This window comes from Rhineura floridana, chromosome 18 (assembly GCF_030035675.1).
Source record: "Rhineura floridana isolate rRhiFlo1 chromosome 18, rRhiFlo1.hap2, whole genome shotgun sequence".
NCBI classification, from domain to species: domain Eukaryota; kingdom Metazoa; phylum Chordata; class Lepidosauria; order Squamata; family Rhineuridae; genus Rhineura; species Rhineura floridana.
The window spans coordinates 9,642,323-9,659,065 of record NC_084497.1 but is presented as its reverse complement, the minus strand read 5'-3'; the positions used below and the strand labels follow the sequence as shown (position 1 = coordinate 9,659,065).

Here is a 16,743-nt window from a genome sequence, read left to right as displayed (position 1 = left end):
CCCTTGGAATTCTCCCCAGGCCACACCCTCACCAGCCTTGCTCCACATCCTCCAGAGTGTTGTTCCCCGGCTGGGATACGTTTCAGGCATGAACTCTGATTGTGCCTCTCGCTTGCCTGGATGGAGGATAGAGAGGGATGCTCAAATGCGTGCAGACATTAGCCTACTACAACAAAGGGCTCTAAAAGGCTCGCTGAGAAACAGGCAAAGGGCTCTCTGACCCCTTCTCCGCCAGCATGAACAGCAACAAAGGCTCGGCCAGGGCACTGCAGTTGCCCATGGCCACCAAATCCCCCACTGTGCATGGGACAGAGCAGCTGAGGTGTCCTCATACGCGGAAAGAGCCTTTTGTCCCCATTGGATGTGGCCCCAAAGAGCTCCTTGCCAGGTCTCAGCACAGAAGAAGGCAACCGAGGCACAAAACTATTTTAGTAGGGGATGGGAACTCTGCTGGAAGCCAGGCAGAAACCCGGTGCATGCAAGAGAGAGTTTTGTGGTACATGCAGGGTTGTGTACATGCCAAGTAGTATCACGGCAGTGGGGAAGATCAAATCCTTCCTGGGTATTTTAATATTCTCTACTGTTCATTTAAGCGACGAGAGTTTGCAGCCAATGCTAGCCCTACCCAGAGTAGTTCCATTGAAATTAAAGGAGATTAGAAAGCAGGCCCATTGCAATGAATGGGCCTAGGTTGGGTAGGCCTTCACTGGGGACAACCCTACTTTAGAAAAATTTAGCCTGCTTCTCTTTCCCTCCCCCAACAAAAAGGAGATGCTCAAAGCAGTTTACAAACGTAAAAAGCAGACGTTTATTTGAAGCAGGGATAGAGAACATCCATGGCCCTCCAGATGCGGCTGGACTCCAACTCCCAGCAGCAGCCACCGCCGTCAGCACACCCAATAGTCAGGGATGATGGGAGCTGGAGTCCAGCAACATCTGGAAGGCCAGAGGTTTCCTCATCTCATCTAAGAGGAAGCATTCTGCTCTCAGGCATTCCTCCATCTCTTACACGCAGTAGAGCCCCCTTGCCCAATCTTTGGGTCCCCTGATGTTGCTGGACTCCAACTCCCATCAGCCCCTGCAGCCAGCATGGCTTATGGCCAGGAATGATGGGAACTGTACCCCAGCAAGCTCTGGGGATCCAAAGGTTGGGAAAAGCTGCAGCAGAGGACGTTGCATCTTAGATTAGGAACGGGGAACATCTGTGGCCCTCCAGATGCTGCTCAACTCCAACTCCCATCAGCCCTAGCCAGCATGATCAATGGCGAGGAACAACGGAATCTGAAATCCAACAACATCTGGAGGGCCACAGGCTTCCTATCCCTGGTTTAAAGCCAGCTGCCTGCACAGAGCTGCCCCAGGTACTGAAGTCCAGCCCTACTTTCTCCAGCTGAGCCTCCCTCAGGTATCCACTGGCTTCCCATCGTCATCAGGACGCAGAGACTCAGGCCGGCAGAACCTACCTTGCAGGGTTGTCAGGTGGTTAGCCTGAAGACAGCCCCGAGTGACAGACTAGGCTGGCCCTAGAAATCCTGCCACCTGAAGGCTCCAAAAGGCAAGAAAAGAAAAAGGAAGATATTTACCAATACTCTGGGTTGCCTTTCAGCTCAGCTCTCCCTCTTCCCGTAAGCATGCCGGAAATGATGCTGTTCACCAGCTTCTCAATTGTCTCAGTGACCTTCCGATCAGCACGTTGCGGGACTGGGTAGATGGGGGGGAAAGTGAAAAGTTCACAATACCAATGAGAATGGTCACTGGAGCTTGCCAAACATTTTACTGCTAGCAAACTTATTACAGATCCTGCAAGTATGTTTGTTTTCAATCAACCGCCAAAACCATTAACATTACCAGCTATTTGGAGTGTTGCCAGGGGGGGGCAGGGGAGGGAGCCCTTCCTTGTCACACAAGCCACAGCCCCAAACTATCCCAATGTTTGGACATTTGTTCTCGGGTGCAGGGGAGAGGCATCTCAGGCCCAGGGGCCAAATGAGGACTCAATCACCCACTGCAGGCCACAGCCAAGCAACTGGGATGACCCAGATATATAAGCATACAAATGTACATCTGAATTGCAGAACATGTTAGCACAGGAATGTGGAACCGGCAGCCCTCCAAATGTTGGTGGATTCCAACTCCCGGCAGCCCCAGTCAGCGCAGCCAATGATCAGTTGCAGTCCGGCAATATCTCGGGCTACAGATGTTCCCCATCCTTCAGCTAACAAGCAGCATTCCTTACTGCATGTGAGTGACCGGGGGCTGGCCCTGTTGGCGTTGACTCATGACACAGCCTTTTCAGTGGTGGCTTCCTGTTTGCAGAATGCCCTCCCAGGTGAGGTGCATCTGTTTCCTTCACTGCTGTCTTTTAGGAGGAATTAGAAAACATTCCTGCTTACCCAGGCATTTGACAGCTGAAGGAGACTGTCCCTGGCAACTTGGACATCACCGGATCAAATAATGTTTTTAATTGGAACTGCTTTTAAAATGTTCTTAGAATTTTTTTGGGAGGTTAATTATTTTGTTGGTGTTTGTAGAAGCAGCATGCCATCCCGAGAAAGGGGAATGTCTCGTAGGGGAGGGATAGGGAAACTTGTGGCCTTCCAGAAGTTGATGGACTCTAACAGCCCCACCAACCAGCAAAGCCCATGGTCAAGGACAATGGGCACTGTGGAGTCCAACAAAATCTGGAGGGCACCAGGTTGGGGACAGCTGGGTTAGACTTACAACTTCTGAGAGGAAAGCCCCCAATTTCAAATGCTCATTCAAGCACTAATCTCACTGGACCACCATTGGACTGGTCACTCACTCTATCAGCCTAGTCTACCTCACAGGGCTGTTGTGAGAATAAAAAGTGGAAGGGGGGAGAAAACTATGTACACCATCCAGAGCCCCTTGGAGGAAGTATGTATCTGTATCAAGTGGGTCTATACAGATCTCTCTCTCACTCTTCAAGAAGGCCTCCTTACTCTTAATTTTCGGTCTCGTTTCCGGAACACCCCGCTGGCCCGGAGCCTGGGTCTCTGCAGCTGGCCTCTTTAACTGCATCTGGTAGCCGCTTTTCTCCAGCCAGCTCTGCAAGTGCTCGATGTACTCCCTTCCAAACAAAGCAGAGGTGTCAAAATTGGGGAACATGGTGGGCTTAGGGGCCGCTTCCTGGAGGCCAATGGCTTCAAGGATTTTCTCGTGCCGGAACTCAGAGGCCAGGGCAAAGGTTTGCCCCAGGAGGGCCAAGGATTTGCGGCAGAGGGACACAGTGGTCTCGAAAGCGGCTGCCATCTGCCCCGGCTCGTTGAAGCTGCTGGACTTGATGCTCAGCTCATAGGCATTGCAGGCCATCAAGAGGGGTGTGGTGCTCTTCAGCAAGTAATCTTGGAGCCGCATCATGTACCAGTCAAAAGGCTTGATCACCTCGAAGAAGCAATTCTTCGTCTTCACCACCTTCTTCTCCAAGAGCAGATTCAAGAACTGGTTGTCAACTTTGGGCGTCCTCAGCGCTGCGTGTTGCAGAGACCGGACAACAGAGAAGCAGAAGTCCTGGTGCTCAGCCTTCAGCAAGCACTTGAACGAGGCCAGCATCTTGGCGCAAGTCTCCGTCTCCAGTGTGAAGAGAACTCGGTACAGCTCAGAATACTCTGGGTCTTTTCTGATCTCGTTGAAGCCGGCCCATTTAATGATTTCGACCCCAAAGGTTGTAAAAATGTCCGAGGGGCCAGTGAGTTCCAAGTTCACCTCTTTGCCCTGGGTGTATTTCGTGAGGTTCAGGTTCCTATATTGCAGGGTGCCCCTTTGGGGAGGCAGATGCGGTCTCTGGCTAAGTTGCGGCCGCTGAGAAGGGACAGTTCTCCTCTTGGAATGGTTGATGGGGTCTCTCAGTAGATCATCCGTTGGGGACAAACTCTGAGCCCCCCATTTCTTGACAGGAGAACCGGTGTCCATCTTATTTTTGACCATGCCTTGAGATGCCATGCTGCGCTTCCCCCGCAGATCCCTTCCGGCATGCAAAGAGGAGATGAATTCTCTCTCGGGCTCAAGCCTGTATTCCTGGTCATAATCATGACGCTGCACAGCCCCAAATTCCTCTTCTAAGAGCCCTGGCGATCGGAAGTCACCCAACACTTTTCCAGAATTCTGTCGGCGTCTGTTGACGTCATGGAGCCTGGAAGGCTCTCGAGAGGGGACACGGTCAAAGTCCCGCTTCCGAGAAGCTGGGTTCCCATAGTCCCGCTCTCTGGTAGATGGGCCGGTGTAGTCCCTTTCCACAGAAGATGAACTGCCATAGTCTCGTTTGCGAGAAGATGGCTGCACATAGTCTTGGGTCTGTGCAGACAATTGGGTGTAGTAATCCTCCTCCTCTTCTTTCTCCTCTGTGACGTGGCTGGCGGATCTATAGGGAAGCACTGAATAGTCTTCTCTAGGGGCTTCTCTAGCACCTTCTCTCCAGTCACTACGCACGTACTTCCCATCATCCTGAAAATCCTCACCCTTGTCTTCATACCGGGCCCGCGGGGCTGGATGGGAATGAACTGCAGAGAGAAAGCAAAGACAGCTGTTGCTCAGTGAATAAAACCGGGATGGGCAACCTGTGGCCCTACAAATAATGTTTTACTAAAACTCCCATAATCACTGGCCATGCGGGCTGCTGGGATTTGGGAGTCCAACTTGACAAAGTGCCCCATGATACTCTGATTAGCAAGCTAGCTAAATGTGGGCTGGATGGAACAACTATCAGGTGGATCCACAGTTGGCTCCAGAATCGTACTCAAAGAGTGCTTATCAATGGTTCCTTCTCAAAATGAGTGGAAGTAACGAGTGGGGTACTACAGGGCTCGGTCCTGAGCCTAGTGCTCTTCAACATTTTTATTAACAACTTGGATGAGGAGGAACAGAACATGCTTATCAAATTTGCAGATGATACAAAATTGGGGGGCATAGCTAATACCGTGGAAGACAAACAAAATTTAGACCTTGATAGGCTGGAGCAATGGGCTGAAAACAACAGAATGAAATTCAACAGGGATAAATGCAAAGTTCTACACTTAGGAAAAAGAAACCAAGTGCACAGTTATAAGATGGGGGATACTTGGCTCAGCAATACGACATGTGAGAAGGATCTTGGACTTGTCGTTGATCACAAGCTGAGTATGAGCCAACAGTGTGATGTGGCTGCAAAAAAGGCAAATGCTATTTTAGGCTGCATTAACAGAAGTATAGTTTCCAAATCGCGTGAAGTATTAGTTCCCCTCTATTCAGCACTGGTTAGGCCTCATCTTGAATACTGCGTCCAGTTCTGGTCTCCGCACTTCAAGAAGGATGCAGACAAACTGGAACAGGTTCAGAGGAGGGCAAAAAGGATGATCAGGGGACTGGAAACAAAGCCCTATGAGGAGAGACTGAAAGAACTGGGCCTGTTTAGCCTGGAGAAGAGAAGACTGAGGGGAGATATGATAACACTCTTCAAGTACATGAAAGGTTGTCAGATAGGGGAGGGCCGGGATCTCTTCTTGATCGTCCCAGAGTGCAGGACACGGAATAATGGGCTCAAGTTGCAGGAAGCCAGATTTCGACTGGACATCAGGAAAAACTTCCTAACTGTTAGAGCCATACGACAATGGAATTAATTACCCAGAGAGGTAGTGGGCTCTCCGACACTGGAGGCCTTCAAGAGGCAGCTGGACAGCCATCTGTCAGGAATGCTTTGATTTGGATTCCTGCACTGTGCAGGGGGTTGGACTTGATGGCCTTATAGGCCCCTTCCAACTCTACTATTCTATGATTCTATGATCCTATTCTATTTTTTTTTAATATTATGGATTCATGCAAATAATCCGAAAACTTCTATTATAATCCATTGTAAGCTTCTTTTTAAAACACTAACAGTAAAAAGTTACTTGTAAATACTCCCCATAAAAGGTGCAGGCATATTATAAGTTCACCTGGCAACAAATTTATTATTTAGATACCATTTTTCTGGTAAGATACAAAACAAGCATTTAAGACAAGAAATAAACATACAGTTTGAATGGAAATGGATTGCCTTCAGGTCGATTCCGACTTATGGGCGACCCTATGAATAGGGTTTTCATGGTAAGCGGTATTCAGAGGGGGTTCCCCATTGCCTCCCTCTGAGGCTGAGAGGCAATGACTGCCCAAGGTCACCCAGTGAGCTTCATGGCTGGGTGGGGATTCGAACCCTGGTCTCCCACATTGTACTCCAACACCTTAACCACTACACCACACTGGTTCTCCTAAACACACAGATAGTAGCATAAAACCTTAATTTCAAAAGGGCAGCTGCAAAAACCTTTAAATGCAACAGATTCTAAACTATACACTGAAAGCCTGTCAAAAACAGCCTTTACAGAGGCAGCTGAATACCAACCACGAGGGAGCCCGACGGACTCGAGGCTTCCCAAAGCCTCCGCAATGGCCACTGGGAGAACAGAATGCTGGACTAGATGGGCCTTTGGTCTGCCAGAAGGCTTGGCTTGATCCAAAAAGACAGTTCTTTTGTTTAAGTCCTTATGCAACCTCCCACAACTTTGGCACCAGCACTGAGAAGCACAATGGCCTGCCTAAACTCATGTAGGAAGCTGCCTTAAAGAGAATCAGGCCACGGGTCCATCTAGCTCAGCATTGTCTACGCTGACTGGCAGCAGCTCTCTGGGGTCTCAGGCCAGGGATTGAACCTGGGAGCTTTTGCATGCAAACCAAGTGCTCTACCACTGAGCCATAGCCCTTCCCAAGAGAGCAGGACATCCAAACTGGACCCAAAACATGCTTCTCGCACACAGAAGGTTGCAGGGACACAGAAGCGTATTCGTTTGCAAATTCACAGAAAAAGCAAAAGTCTAAACATCGCCAAAGAGGTTCTGCCAAGGGCCCGATCCTCAGGGACATCTGGCATCCATGGAACGTCGAGGCTGTCAGTTGAAGGAGGGCTTTGGGAAGCAACTGTCTTCCTCAAGCTCTTCACGCTACATATAGAAATGATGCGGAATCTTTGGCTCTCCAGATGTTGCTGAACAACTCCTTCCATCAGCCCCAGCATGTATGGACAATGGCTAAGGATAATGGGAATTTTACTACAGCACTATCTGGATGGCTAAACATCCCCCATGCCCGCTCTAGATGAAGCTGGACTCCAAATACCATCAGCCCCTGGTAGCTTGGCCTACTGTCAGGGATGATGGGGACTTGTCCTCCAACAATACCTGGAGGGCCACAGGTTCCTCCTTCCTGACTTACGGTACCCTGAACATGGCATATATACAGTCAGGGCCAGCACCAGCCTGCCCTGGGCATGCGGCTCTGGCCTGTTCCACCTACCTCTCTCCTGTCTTCTGGTGCGGTGCGCGCTGCGGATACACGGCTGCCACCAGCCAAGATGACAGCAGGGACATCAGCCCTTTAAAGACGCCTCTGCCACCATCTTGGTTGATGGCAGCCCTGCGCACGGCACCCGTAGCCCCAAAAGACAGAAGAGAGGTAGGTGCAGCGAGCGAACGGGCGGGTGGCCTGGAAGCTCCATCCCTGCTGCGGATCGCGGAAGCGCAGCGCTACTCTCCCACCCTAACGGGAGGCCCTTCAGGAGCCCTCGGCCAGGGCCCAACCTGGCTGCCCTTTGACGGCAGCCCTGCGTAATAGTGGGGAAGATGCCAAGTAGACTTTTTTTTAACTTCATATACACATTATGAAGATCTTCTTCATAAGGCTATAAACACATTGAGTTTAGGGACTGGCATCTAGCCCCAAATCTTTAATATAGGGATGGGGAACCTTTTTCAGCCTAAGGGCCACATACAAACCCACCACTCTCTCTCCTCCATATGGGCAAGCAAGAGGCAGTACCCGACATATTCAAGGACATATTCCAGCAAGGCACAACACTCAAGGAAGATGCAAAACTGTGGCCTGTGGAAAGGGGGTGTGGCCTGGGCAAGTCCCAAGGGCCAGAGAGGCCACATTTAGGCCCTGGACTTGATACTTGGTACATACAACAGTGAAAACAGATCTCAGGAGGATGGGAAAAAGGGGAGGGGAAGAGAAAGGTGAGAGGATTTCCCCCCGGCTCAGAATAAGCTTGGATTAGAATTCCAGGGTTGTAACGCTCACCTCAAAGGGCTGGAAACAGGAGTCTCCTCTCTAACAGTCATCACCCTACTTAACTGAAACAGGGCCATACGCTACACTGAGAAAGAAACAAACAAAAACGGGGGGTTGGCCAGCTACCTCTAAGTTGATGGAGAGCCTCATCAATGGGGTCGCTTCGGTCCAGACGATACCGTTTTGCCTTGACCTGCATGAGGGCATCAAAAGACTCCCGCGTCATCCGTCGGGTGGCCATCTTGGTTCTGCATCCAGAAAGAAAGAGGCTCAAGAGTTAAGGGGGGGGAGAACAGCTGATATTCCTAACACCTACTGATCCTTTATCACACTTCCTCCATGTGGGATGAGGAACCAGATGTTGTTGAACTACAAATCCTAACATCTCTGGCCATGCTACGTTGGGCTGATGGCATCTGGAGTCCAACATCATCTAGAGGGTCACAGGTTCTCCGCTGCTATTATACATTGTGCTTTCTCCAAAAAGAGGGCCCATATATGGTTCCCAGGCAGCCACCCATTCAGGGACAGACTTGCTCAGCTTCAGCAGAAGAGTCTATACGTCAGTCTTCTCTAATCTGATGTTCTCTAGATTTTCTGACTACAGCTCCCACAAGCCCCAACCAGCATGGCCAACAATCAGGGTTGGTGGGAGTTGTAGACCAGGAACACTGGGCCATGGGAGGCTGCTGAACAGACAGGCTGCTTCAGCCATCACCCAAGCCTACCTATACTTTCCAAGGCCTTATACCAGTGGCAGGGAATGTGCATCTCTCCAGATGTCCTCCAGGGTCTACAGCTCCCATCAGCTCTCACCATTGGCCATGCTGGTTGGATTGATGAGAACTGGGATTCCAACATCTAGAGGGCCACAGATTTCCTATCGCTACTTAAAAAGAGCAGTCTGCTCAATCAGGTCAAGGACCCATCTAGTCCAAAACCATGTTCTCACATTGGTCAACCAGTTACCTCTTCGCAGAGCTTGGAAAAGTTACTTTTTTTGAACTACAACTTCCATCAGCCCAATCCAGTGGCCATGCTGTCTGGGGCTGATGGGAGTTGTAGTTCAAAAAAGTAACTTTTCCAAACTCTGCCTCTTCGGGGTAGCCCACCAGTAGGACCCAAGCACAACAGCAACTCTCCTCACTTGTGATTCCCAGAAACTGGCGTACACAGTCATTTACTACCTCCAACAACTGAGGCAGAACATACCCATAGTGGCTGTAGCCACTCATACTAACCACCACCATATCGAGCCCTCCAGTTCGGGTTGGCACCTGCAAATCACACCAGGTATCTGGGTTTTAAAAATATTTTAATTATTCTCCTCTTCTTTCGCCTTTTCATAATGGGAAAGCATTCTGGACTCCTGTTCATTTTTCTGCCCCTTTGCCAACTCTACAATACCCTTTTTGAGATGCAGCAGCCAGAACTGTACACTATATTCCAGGCACAGTTGGACCATAAACTTGTGCAAAGGCATTGTGAAAGCAATAACTTTGCTTCCAAGTCCTTTCCTCATGTTCCTCAACACAGTATTTCTCTTTTTCCTTGCAGTTTCTAGTCAACATTTCCATTGCACCATCTGCCACGACCCCAAGACGGCTTTCAGGTACTAAGTGAGCTTCACAGCTGAGCAGGGGTATGAATCCTGGTTTCTGATGTCCTAGTCCAGCACTCTAACCACTACACCACACTGGCTCACCACATTTGCAGTGCCCAGCTCTTTTACTTCTCTCACCTACCTCCTGTCCACTGCACCCAGCATCCAGCTGTCACAATTCTTGATGTTTTGTTTTTAAGCCTTTCCATAATAATCTCTGTTGAATGTGTAGCGGTTAGAGTGTTGGACTAGGGACTGGGAGTCTAGGGTTCAACTCTCATAGAATCATAGAATAGTAGAGTTGGGAGGAGCCTAAAAGGCCATTGAGTCCAACCACCTGCTCAATACAGGAATCCACTGAAGTGAGCGAAGCTCACTTAGTAATTGTGAGCCAGGCACCATCTCTCAGCCTAATCAACCTCACAGGATTGTTGTGAGGATAAAAAAAGGGGAAAGAACTGATGTCTTCGGAGAAAAGGTGGGTAAAAATGCAATAATAAAATAAGGAAGCTGGAGAATGCCAGGGCATTTTCCTACTAAAACTCCCCTAGCCTAGCCCCTTAATCCTGCTTTCAGGATCTCAAAAGAGTACCTCTATCCATTTTAGTTAAAGAAACCGCTAGTCAGGATCTCTAGAGCAGATCCCAACCTCTTCTATTCACAGCTCTTCTCTCTCTCTTGGAAGGTTTTATGGGTTGACTTAATCTGGATATATAGTTATATATCACAATGCTTGAGTAATACTACCAAAGTAGTTACATTTTTTAAAAAGATTAAGTTAAAATAAAATATACAACGCCTTCAAACAGTTCTCCGTTTATTCAATTTCTACATCCCTTCCCAGTAAAAAATCCTGAAGCGATTTACAAGCAAGCTAAAAAGATACAATAATGAAAGCACATTAGCGTATTAAAAACATAGGTTGCATCCAACCAACCAAGCTTCTCTCTAGGTAGACCTATTTAATGGATTTGCCTAACTTAGGTCCATTAATTCCAGTGAGTCTGAGTTGGGCTTGGTTGGATAAATTTTTAAAAGCCTAGAAAAACAGGAGGTGAAGGGAACAGGAGTATTTGCCTGGCACGACAAACAGGCAATGATAATGGCACTGGGGAAAATTCCCCAGGGAAGGCAGCAAGACTCAGCAGCCCTCTTTCTGGTCACCTAGAGGAGACGAGCCCCGCGGGCCAACATCGAGAGCCAAGCAGGTTGAAACACAGATCTCTACAGGGATTGCCAACTTACCAAAATCTTCCTTGCACCTTTAACAGCAGACTGGCATCAACAGCAGTACGCTCTGAAAGAGATAAAGCCCCGTTACTGTTTGCCTGCAAGGGGGCACACGTTTTAAAAAGCAGAAGAGCAGGCCAAGCTAGGTGTTTGGTGGTCAGTTGGCAACCCAGCTCCCCTTTCACCAAAAGCTTCCCCTTCCTCGCCCCACATATGATGATTTTCACTCACCACAAACTGAATTAAGAACAAAAAAGCGCCACCTTCTTATTTAAATTAATTTCGAGCCTACCCAGGAACGCAAAGAGAGACCCACAGCAGCCCCTCAACGAAGCAGCGACACTCCACTGAGCTTGCGCGGAGATTCCCCTGCGCATGCGCCGAGCCTTTCTACCCAACCCCCTTTTTCTCGCGCTCCGGCCTTCCTTCCTCTCTGGTGCGCACGCGCGAAAAAGGAAAAAGCCACCAACCGGGCAATCTTTTCTCCTTCGTGCGCAAGTGCACTACAGGCGACGGCTTCCCCGCCCCGCCTTCCTCTTCCGGCGCATGCGTGGTTAACTGCAATAGGTCGGCTTACCGCCCTCGTCTGTGCTCAGCCGCATGCGCAAAAAACGAATCGTCCCCCTCCCCCTTCTTGTAAGGAGGTTTCTGTAACGGTTGAACTACTCCTGGCCGCGCATGCGCTAGAATCCTGACAGGGTTAAGAACATAAGAACATAAGAAGAGCCTCCTGGATCAGGCCAGTGGCCCATCTAGTCCAGCATCCTGTTCTCACAGTGGCCAACCAGGTGCCTGGGGGAAGCCCGCAAGCAGGACCCGAGTGCAAGAACACTCTCCCCTCCTGAGGCTTCCGGCAACTGGTTTTCAGAAGCATGCTGCCCCTGACTAGGGTGGCAGAGCTTAGCCATCGTGGCTAGTAGCCATTGATAGCCCTGTCCTCCATGAATTGGTCTAATCTTCTTTTAAAGCAGTCCAAGCTGGTGGCCATTACTGCATCTTGTGGGAGCAAATTCCATAGTTTAACTACGCGCTGAGTAAAGAAGTACTTCCTTTTGTCTGTCCTGAATCTTCCAACATTCAGCTTCTTTGAATGTCCACGAGTTCTAGTATTATGAGAGAGGGAGAAGAACTTTTCTCTATCCACTTTCTCAATGCCATGCATAATTTGATACACTTCTATCATGTCTCCTCTGACCCGCCTTTTCTCTAAACTAAAAAGCCCCAAATGCTGCAACCTTTCCTCGTAAGGGAGTCGCTCCATCCCCTTGATCATTCTGGTTGCCCTCTTCTGAACCTTTTCCAACTCTAGAATATCCTTTTTGAGATGAGGCGACCAGAACTGTACACAGTATTCCAAATGCGGCCGCACCATAGATTTATACAACGGCATGATGATATCGGCTGTTTTATTTTCAATACCTTTCCTAATTATCGCTAGCATGGAATTTGCCTTTTTCACAGCTGCCGCACACTGGGTCAACATTTTCATCGTGCTGTCCACTACAACCCCGAGGTCTCTCTCCTGGTCGGTCACCGCCAGTTCAGACCCCATGAGCGTATATGTGAAATTAAGATTTTTTGCTCCAATATGCATAATTTTACACTTGTTTATATTGAATTGCATTTGCCATTTTTCCGCTCATTCACTCAGTTTGGAGAGATCTTTTTGGAGCTCTTCGCAATCCCTTTTTGTTTTAACAACCCTGAACAATTTAGTGTCGTCAGCAAACTTGGCCACTTCACTGCTCACTCCTAATTCTAGGTCATTAATGAACAAGTTGAAAAGTACAGGTCCCAATACCGATCCTTGAGGGACTCCACTTTCTACAGCCCTCCATTGGGAGAACTGTCCGTTTATTCCTACTCTGCTTTCTGCTTCTTAACCAATTTCTTATCCACAAGAGGACCTCTCTTATTCCATGACTGCTAAGCTTCCTCAGAAGCCTTTGGTGAGGTACCTTGTCAAACGCTTTTTGAAAGTCTAAGTACACTATGTCCACTGGATCACCTCTATCTATATGCTTGTTGACACTCTCAAAGAATTCTAATAGGTTACTGAGACAGGACTTTCCCTTGCAGAAGCCATGCTGGCTCTGCTTCAGCAAGGCTTGTTCTTCTATGTGCTTAGTTAATCTAGCTTTAATAATACTTTCTACCAGTTTTCCAGGGACAGAAGTTAAGCTAACTGGCCTGTAATTTCCGGGATCCCCTCTGGATCCCTTTTTGAAGATTGGCGTTACATTTGCCACTTTCCAGTCCTCAGGCACGGAGGAGGACCCGAGGGACAAGTTACATATTTTAGTTAGTTATTTTAGTTAGGTTCATAGTAGTCGCGCCCCTTCCCCCCGACGTCAAAAAATTATTATCCTTTATGTCTTCCCTTCGTCAAACTGAGCGGAAAGAACACGGAGGCTTATTCCTTACAAAAATACGTTTCAAAATATTGTCAAAATGCGCATACCCGGTAGATGTCATGGGTGAGGCAATTTGGACTCCATCTCTCACCGTTGACTCTGTTCGCTGGGGCTGATGGGAGTTGGAGTCCATCATTCATCTGCAGAGCACCAGGTTGCGGAAGATTGCTCTGTATACAGTATATCGTGTTTTGTGTGTGTGTGTGTGTGTGATGGAACTCACCTCAGCCTCTTTTGTGCTGGCACTCACAGCACTTGTATCAAGACAGGAGTATCAGCACCTCATTTTTAACCAAAAAAAAGCGCTGTGTGTGTATCTCTATATAGTGCAGCAAAACATTTCCACACTGAGGGCCACGGACTTTTCTCTAACGGCTATAGAGATGCCAACGGATCCAGCAGCACTGACTGAGAGGGAGAACTTTTGGATATACTCTCTGGAGCAGCCTTGCCCAACCGGTGTGCCTCCAGTTGTTGTTGGACCACAACTCCCATCAGCCTCAGCCATCGGCAATGCTGGCTGAGGCTGATGGGAGTTGTGGTCCAACAACATCTGGGGGCACACCGGTTGGGAAAGGCTGCTCTGGAGTCTGGACACATTGGCGCCACACGGCCTGAACCTGGAGGACAGCACCAGCATCACTGAGCTTCTGCAAAGGAAGCCCCTCTGAGCAATCCATCCTCAAAGCTCTATAACTGCCACCTTGGTAGCAGCATTCGTATGTCGTTTGTTGTTATTACTATTATTATTAATTAGATTTATATCCCGCTCTTTCTCCCAGTAGGAGCCCAGGGCTGCAAGCAAAAGCAATAAAAACACTTTAGCACATCATAAAAACAGACTTTAAAATATATTAAAAGAAAACAACGTTAAGCAGCTATTGAAGGCAGAAGCCGAAACGTTTTAGTAGTACAATAAAAACCTCTGTTACGGTGTTGAGCAGGTAATGTGCATAATTTCTGGCCATTGTGCACATTCACCAGCCCTCATGGAGAATATGCCCATTCACCTTCTATGAAGAAGGTATGGTGTATATTTCCCAGTCAGTACCAGCAGGCCTTGGGAAGTGTGCATGTATCGCCAGCATTTCCTAAGGCATGTTGGAGATTATGCATAATAGCTAGAGAATGTACAAAATTCAGCCAATATATGCAGAGTTCCTAATGTCTGTTAGAGATTATATATATTGACTGGGAAATGTGCACAATTCCCTCTTCGTGGAAGGTTAAATGTATGCATTCCCCACGAGGAAGCCTGGTGAATGTGCACAATGGCTGGTTATTATGCACATTAATCACTCAACTTACATCCCTCTTGTGTGTGTGTGGTATATGTGACTAAGGCCACAAAAGGTCCTAGAATGCCTGCTAAGTACTATTTATGGATGGTATATTGATGGCCTGAAAGGACATGGGGAATCCTAATGTCCCTTGAGACAATCCTGACCTAGCACAGGTGACCAGCTGAATGGGCATCTGTAAGCCTGATCAGGCAGAAGGTTGGAGAGTTAGGTTAGGTCGTCCATCTCTTGATCTGCCACTCCCTTCACCTCCCAGGCTCCACCTTGTGTGAGGCCTCATGATCTCTGGCATCTTTGCCACTGATGAAAGTTTCCCAAGAGATCTTTCCACCAATGGATCTTTCCACTGAGTTCAGATTTATGATGATGATGATGATGATTTGGGGCCAGTTCCTGAGGGTTGCACGGTCAGCAAAGAGGGTTTAATCAGACAGTGTTTTGTATAGTTCCCAAGGAGATTAAAGGCAGCGTGAGAAAATCAGGTGGGCTTGAAGCGGGAAAGCAGGCAGAGATACACACAGGGCCGGTTCTAAAGGGTGGCCAGGTGGGGCACTGGCCCGAAGGCCCCGGAACTACAGGGGCCCTCTGCTCCCCTCCCGCAATCCGCAGCACCATCCGCGGATCGCAGGGCAGGAGCTTCCGCCTGCCCACCATTCCCTTGCCCCACCTACCTGTCTCCTGCCCTTTAGCATTGCCCTTAATGAAGATGGCGGCCGCAGCTTCCCTAAGGTACTGAAGCCGCTGCCGCCATCTTAGTTGATGGCAGAGATGAGTACATGTAGCACGCACGCACACACACACACACACACACACACACACACACACACACACACACACACACACACACACACACACACACACACGTGCCATCAACAAAGATGGCGGCGGAGGCTTCATCCCCTTAGGGAAACTGTTGCCGCCATCTCCATTAAGGGCAATGGTAAAAGACAGGAGACAGGTGGGGGGGTTGCGCACATGCGCACACATGCACACGCCAGGCCCCGGGGCAAGCTGATGCCCAAGGGCCCTGGCATGCCTGGAGCTGGCCCTGGGTGCACAGTTCATCTGGTCACTGTCTTTCGCACTAGGCTGAGACCATAAAATCTAGAATAGTGGAGTTGGAAGGCCTATAAAATCATTAAGTCCAACCCCCTGATCCATGCAGGAATCCAAATTAAAGCATCCCCCACAGGCTGCTGTCCAGCTGCCTCTTGGACGCCTCCAGCGCTGGAGAGCCTGCCACCTCCCAAGGTCATTGGTGCCATTGTCGTACCACTCTAATAGTTGGGAAGTTTTTCCTGATGTTCAGTCGAAATCTGGATTCCTGCAGCTTGAGCCCATTATTCCGTGTCCTGCACTCTGGGATGATCGAGAAGAGATCCCGGCCCTCCTCTATGTGACAACCTTTCATGTACTTGAAGAATGCTTTCATATCTCCCCTCAGTCTTCTCTTCTCCAGGCTAAACATGCCCAGTTCTTTCAGTCTCTCCTAAAAGGGTTTTGTTGCGGTTCTCTGAACCTGAACTTTACTGAACAAGGTGGGGTTGTACATCTGTTTAAACAATAGTAATTATTTCAAAATTTGCATTATATATATTATTTATTTATTTTATTTTATTATTTCAATTTATATACCGCCCTTAGCGAAATAGCTCTCAGGGCGGTGAACAAACAAAATACAATATATCATAATAAAAATACAAAAACATATACAAACAAACAACGAAAAGCACAGCAAAAACAAAATAAATACTACAAAAATTAAAATACAGATTAAAAGATTAAAAAAGTTAAGAAGATTAAAATGCCTGGGAGCATAAAAAGGTCTTTACCTGGCGCCGAAAAGATGGAAGTGTAGGCGCCTGGCGTACCTCTTCGGGGAGGCTGTTCCACAACTCAGGGGCCACCACAGAAAAGGCCCTAGATCTGGTAACCACCCTCCGGGCTTCCCGATGGGTTGGTACCCGGAGGAGGGCCTTAGATTCTGAACGAAGTGAACGGGTAGGTTCATAGCGAGAGAGGCGTTCCACAAGGTATTGAGGTCCCATGCCGTGTAAGGCTTTATAGGTCAAAACCAGCACCTTGAATCTCACCC

General features: G+C 48.5%; 1 protein-coding gene across 10 annotated transcripts in view; it reads right to left on the bottom strand.

The window, feature by feature from the left end:
- LOC133372259 (SURP and G-patch domain-containing protein 2-like) overlaps window positions 1-11,341 on the bottom strand; it is a 29,463-nt gene extending 18,122 nt beyond the window's left edge. For 8 of the 10 annotated variants that reach the window (XM_061600585.1, XM_061600587.1, XM_061600586.1 and 5 more), the window contains exons 1-5: window positions 11,165-11,340; window positions 10,949-11,000; window positions 8,227-8,348; window positions 2,964-4,520; window positions 1,584-1,701 (exon numbers count right to left, since the gene is read on the bottom strand). In XM_061600585.1, coding sequence (XP_061456569.1) covers window positions 1,584-1,701; window positions 2,964-4,520; window positions 8,227-8,341 — 1,790 coding nt within the window. In that variant the 5' untranslated portion in view covers window positions 8,342-8,348; window positions 10,949-11,000; window positions 11,165-11,340. Of the gene's footprint in view, window positions 1-1,583; window positions 1,702-2,963; window positions 4,521-8,226; window positions 8,349-10,948; window positions 11,001-11,164 lie in introns of all 10 variants that reach the window. The other 2 variants (XM_061600595.1, XM_061600588.1) reach the window with 2 other exon arrangements.
- Between the last annotated feature and the right edge of the window lie 5,402 nt (window positions 11,342-16,743).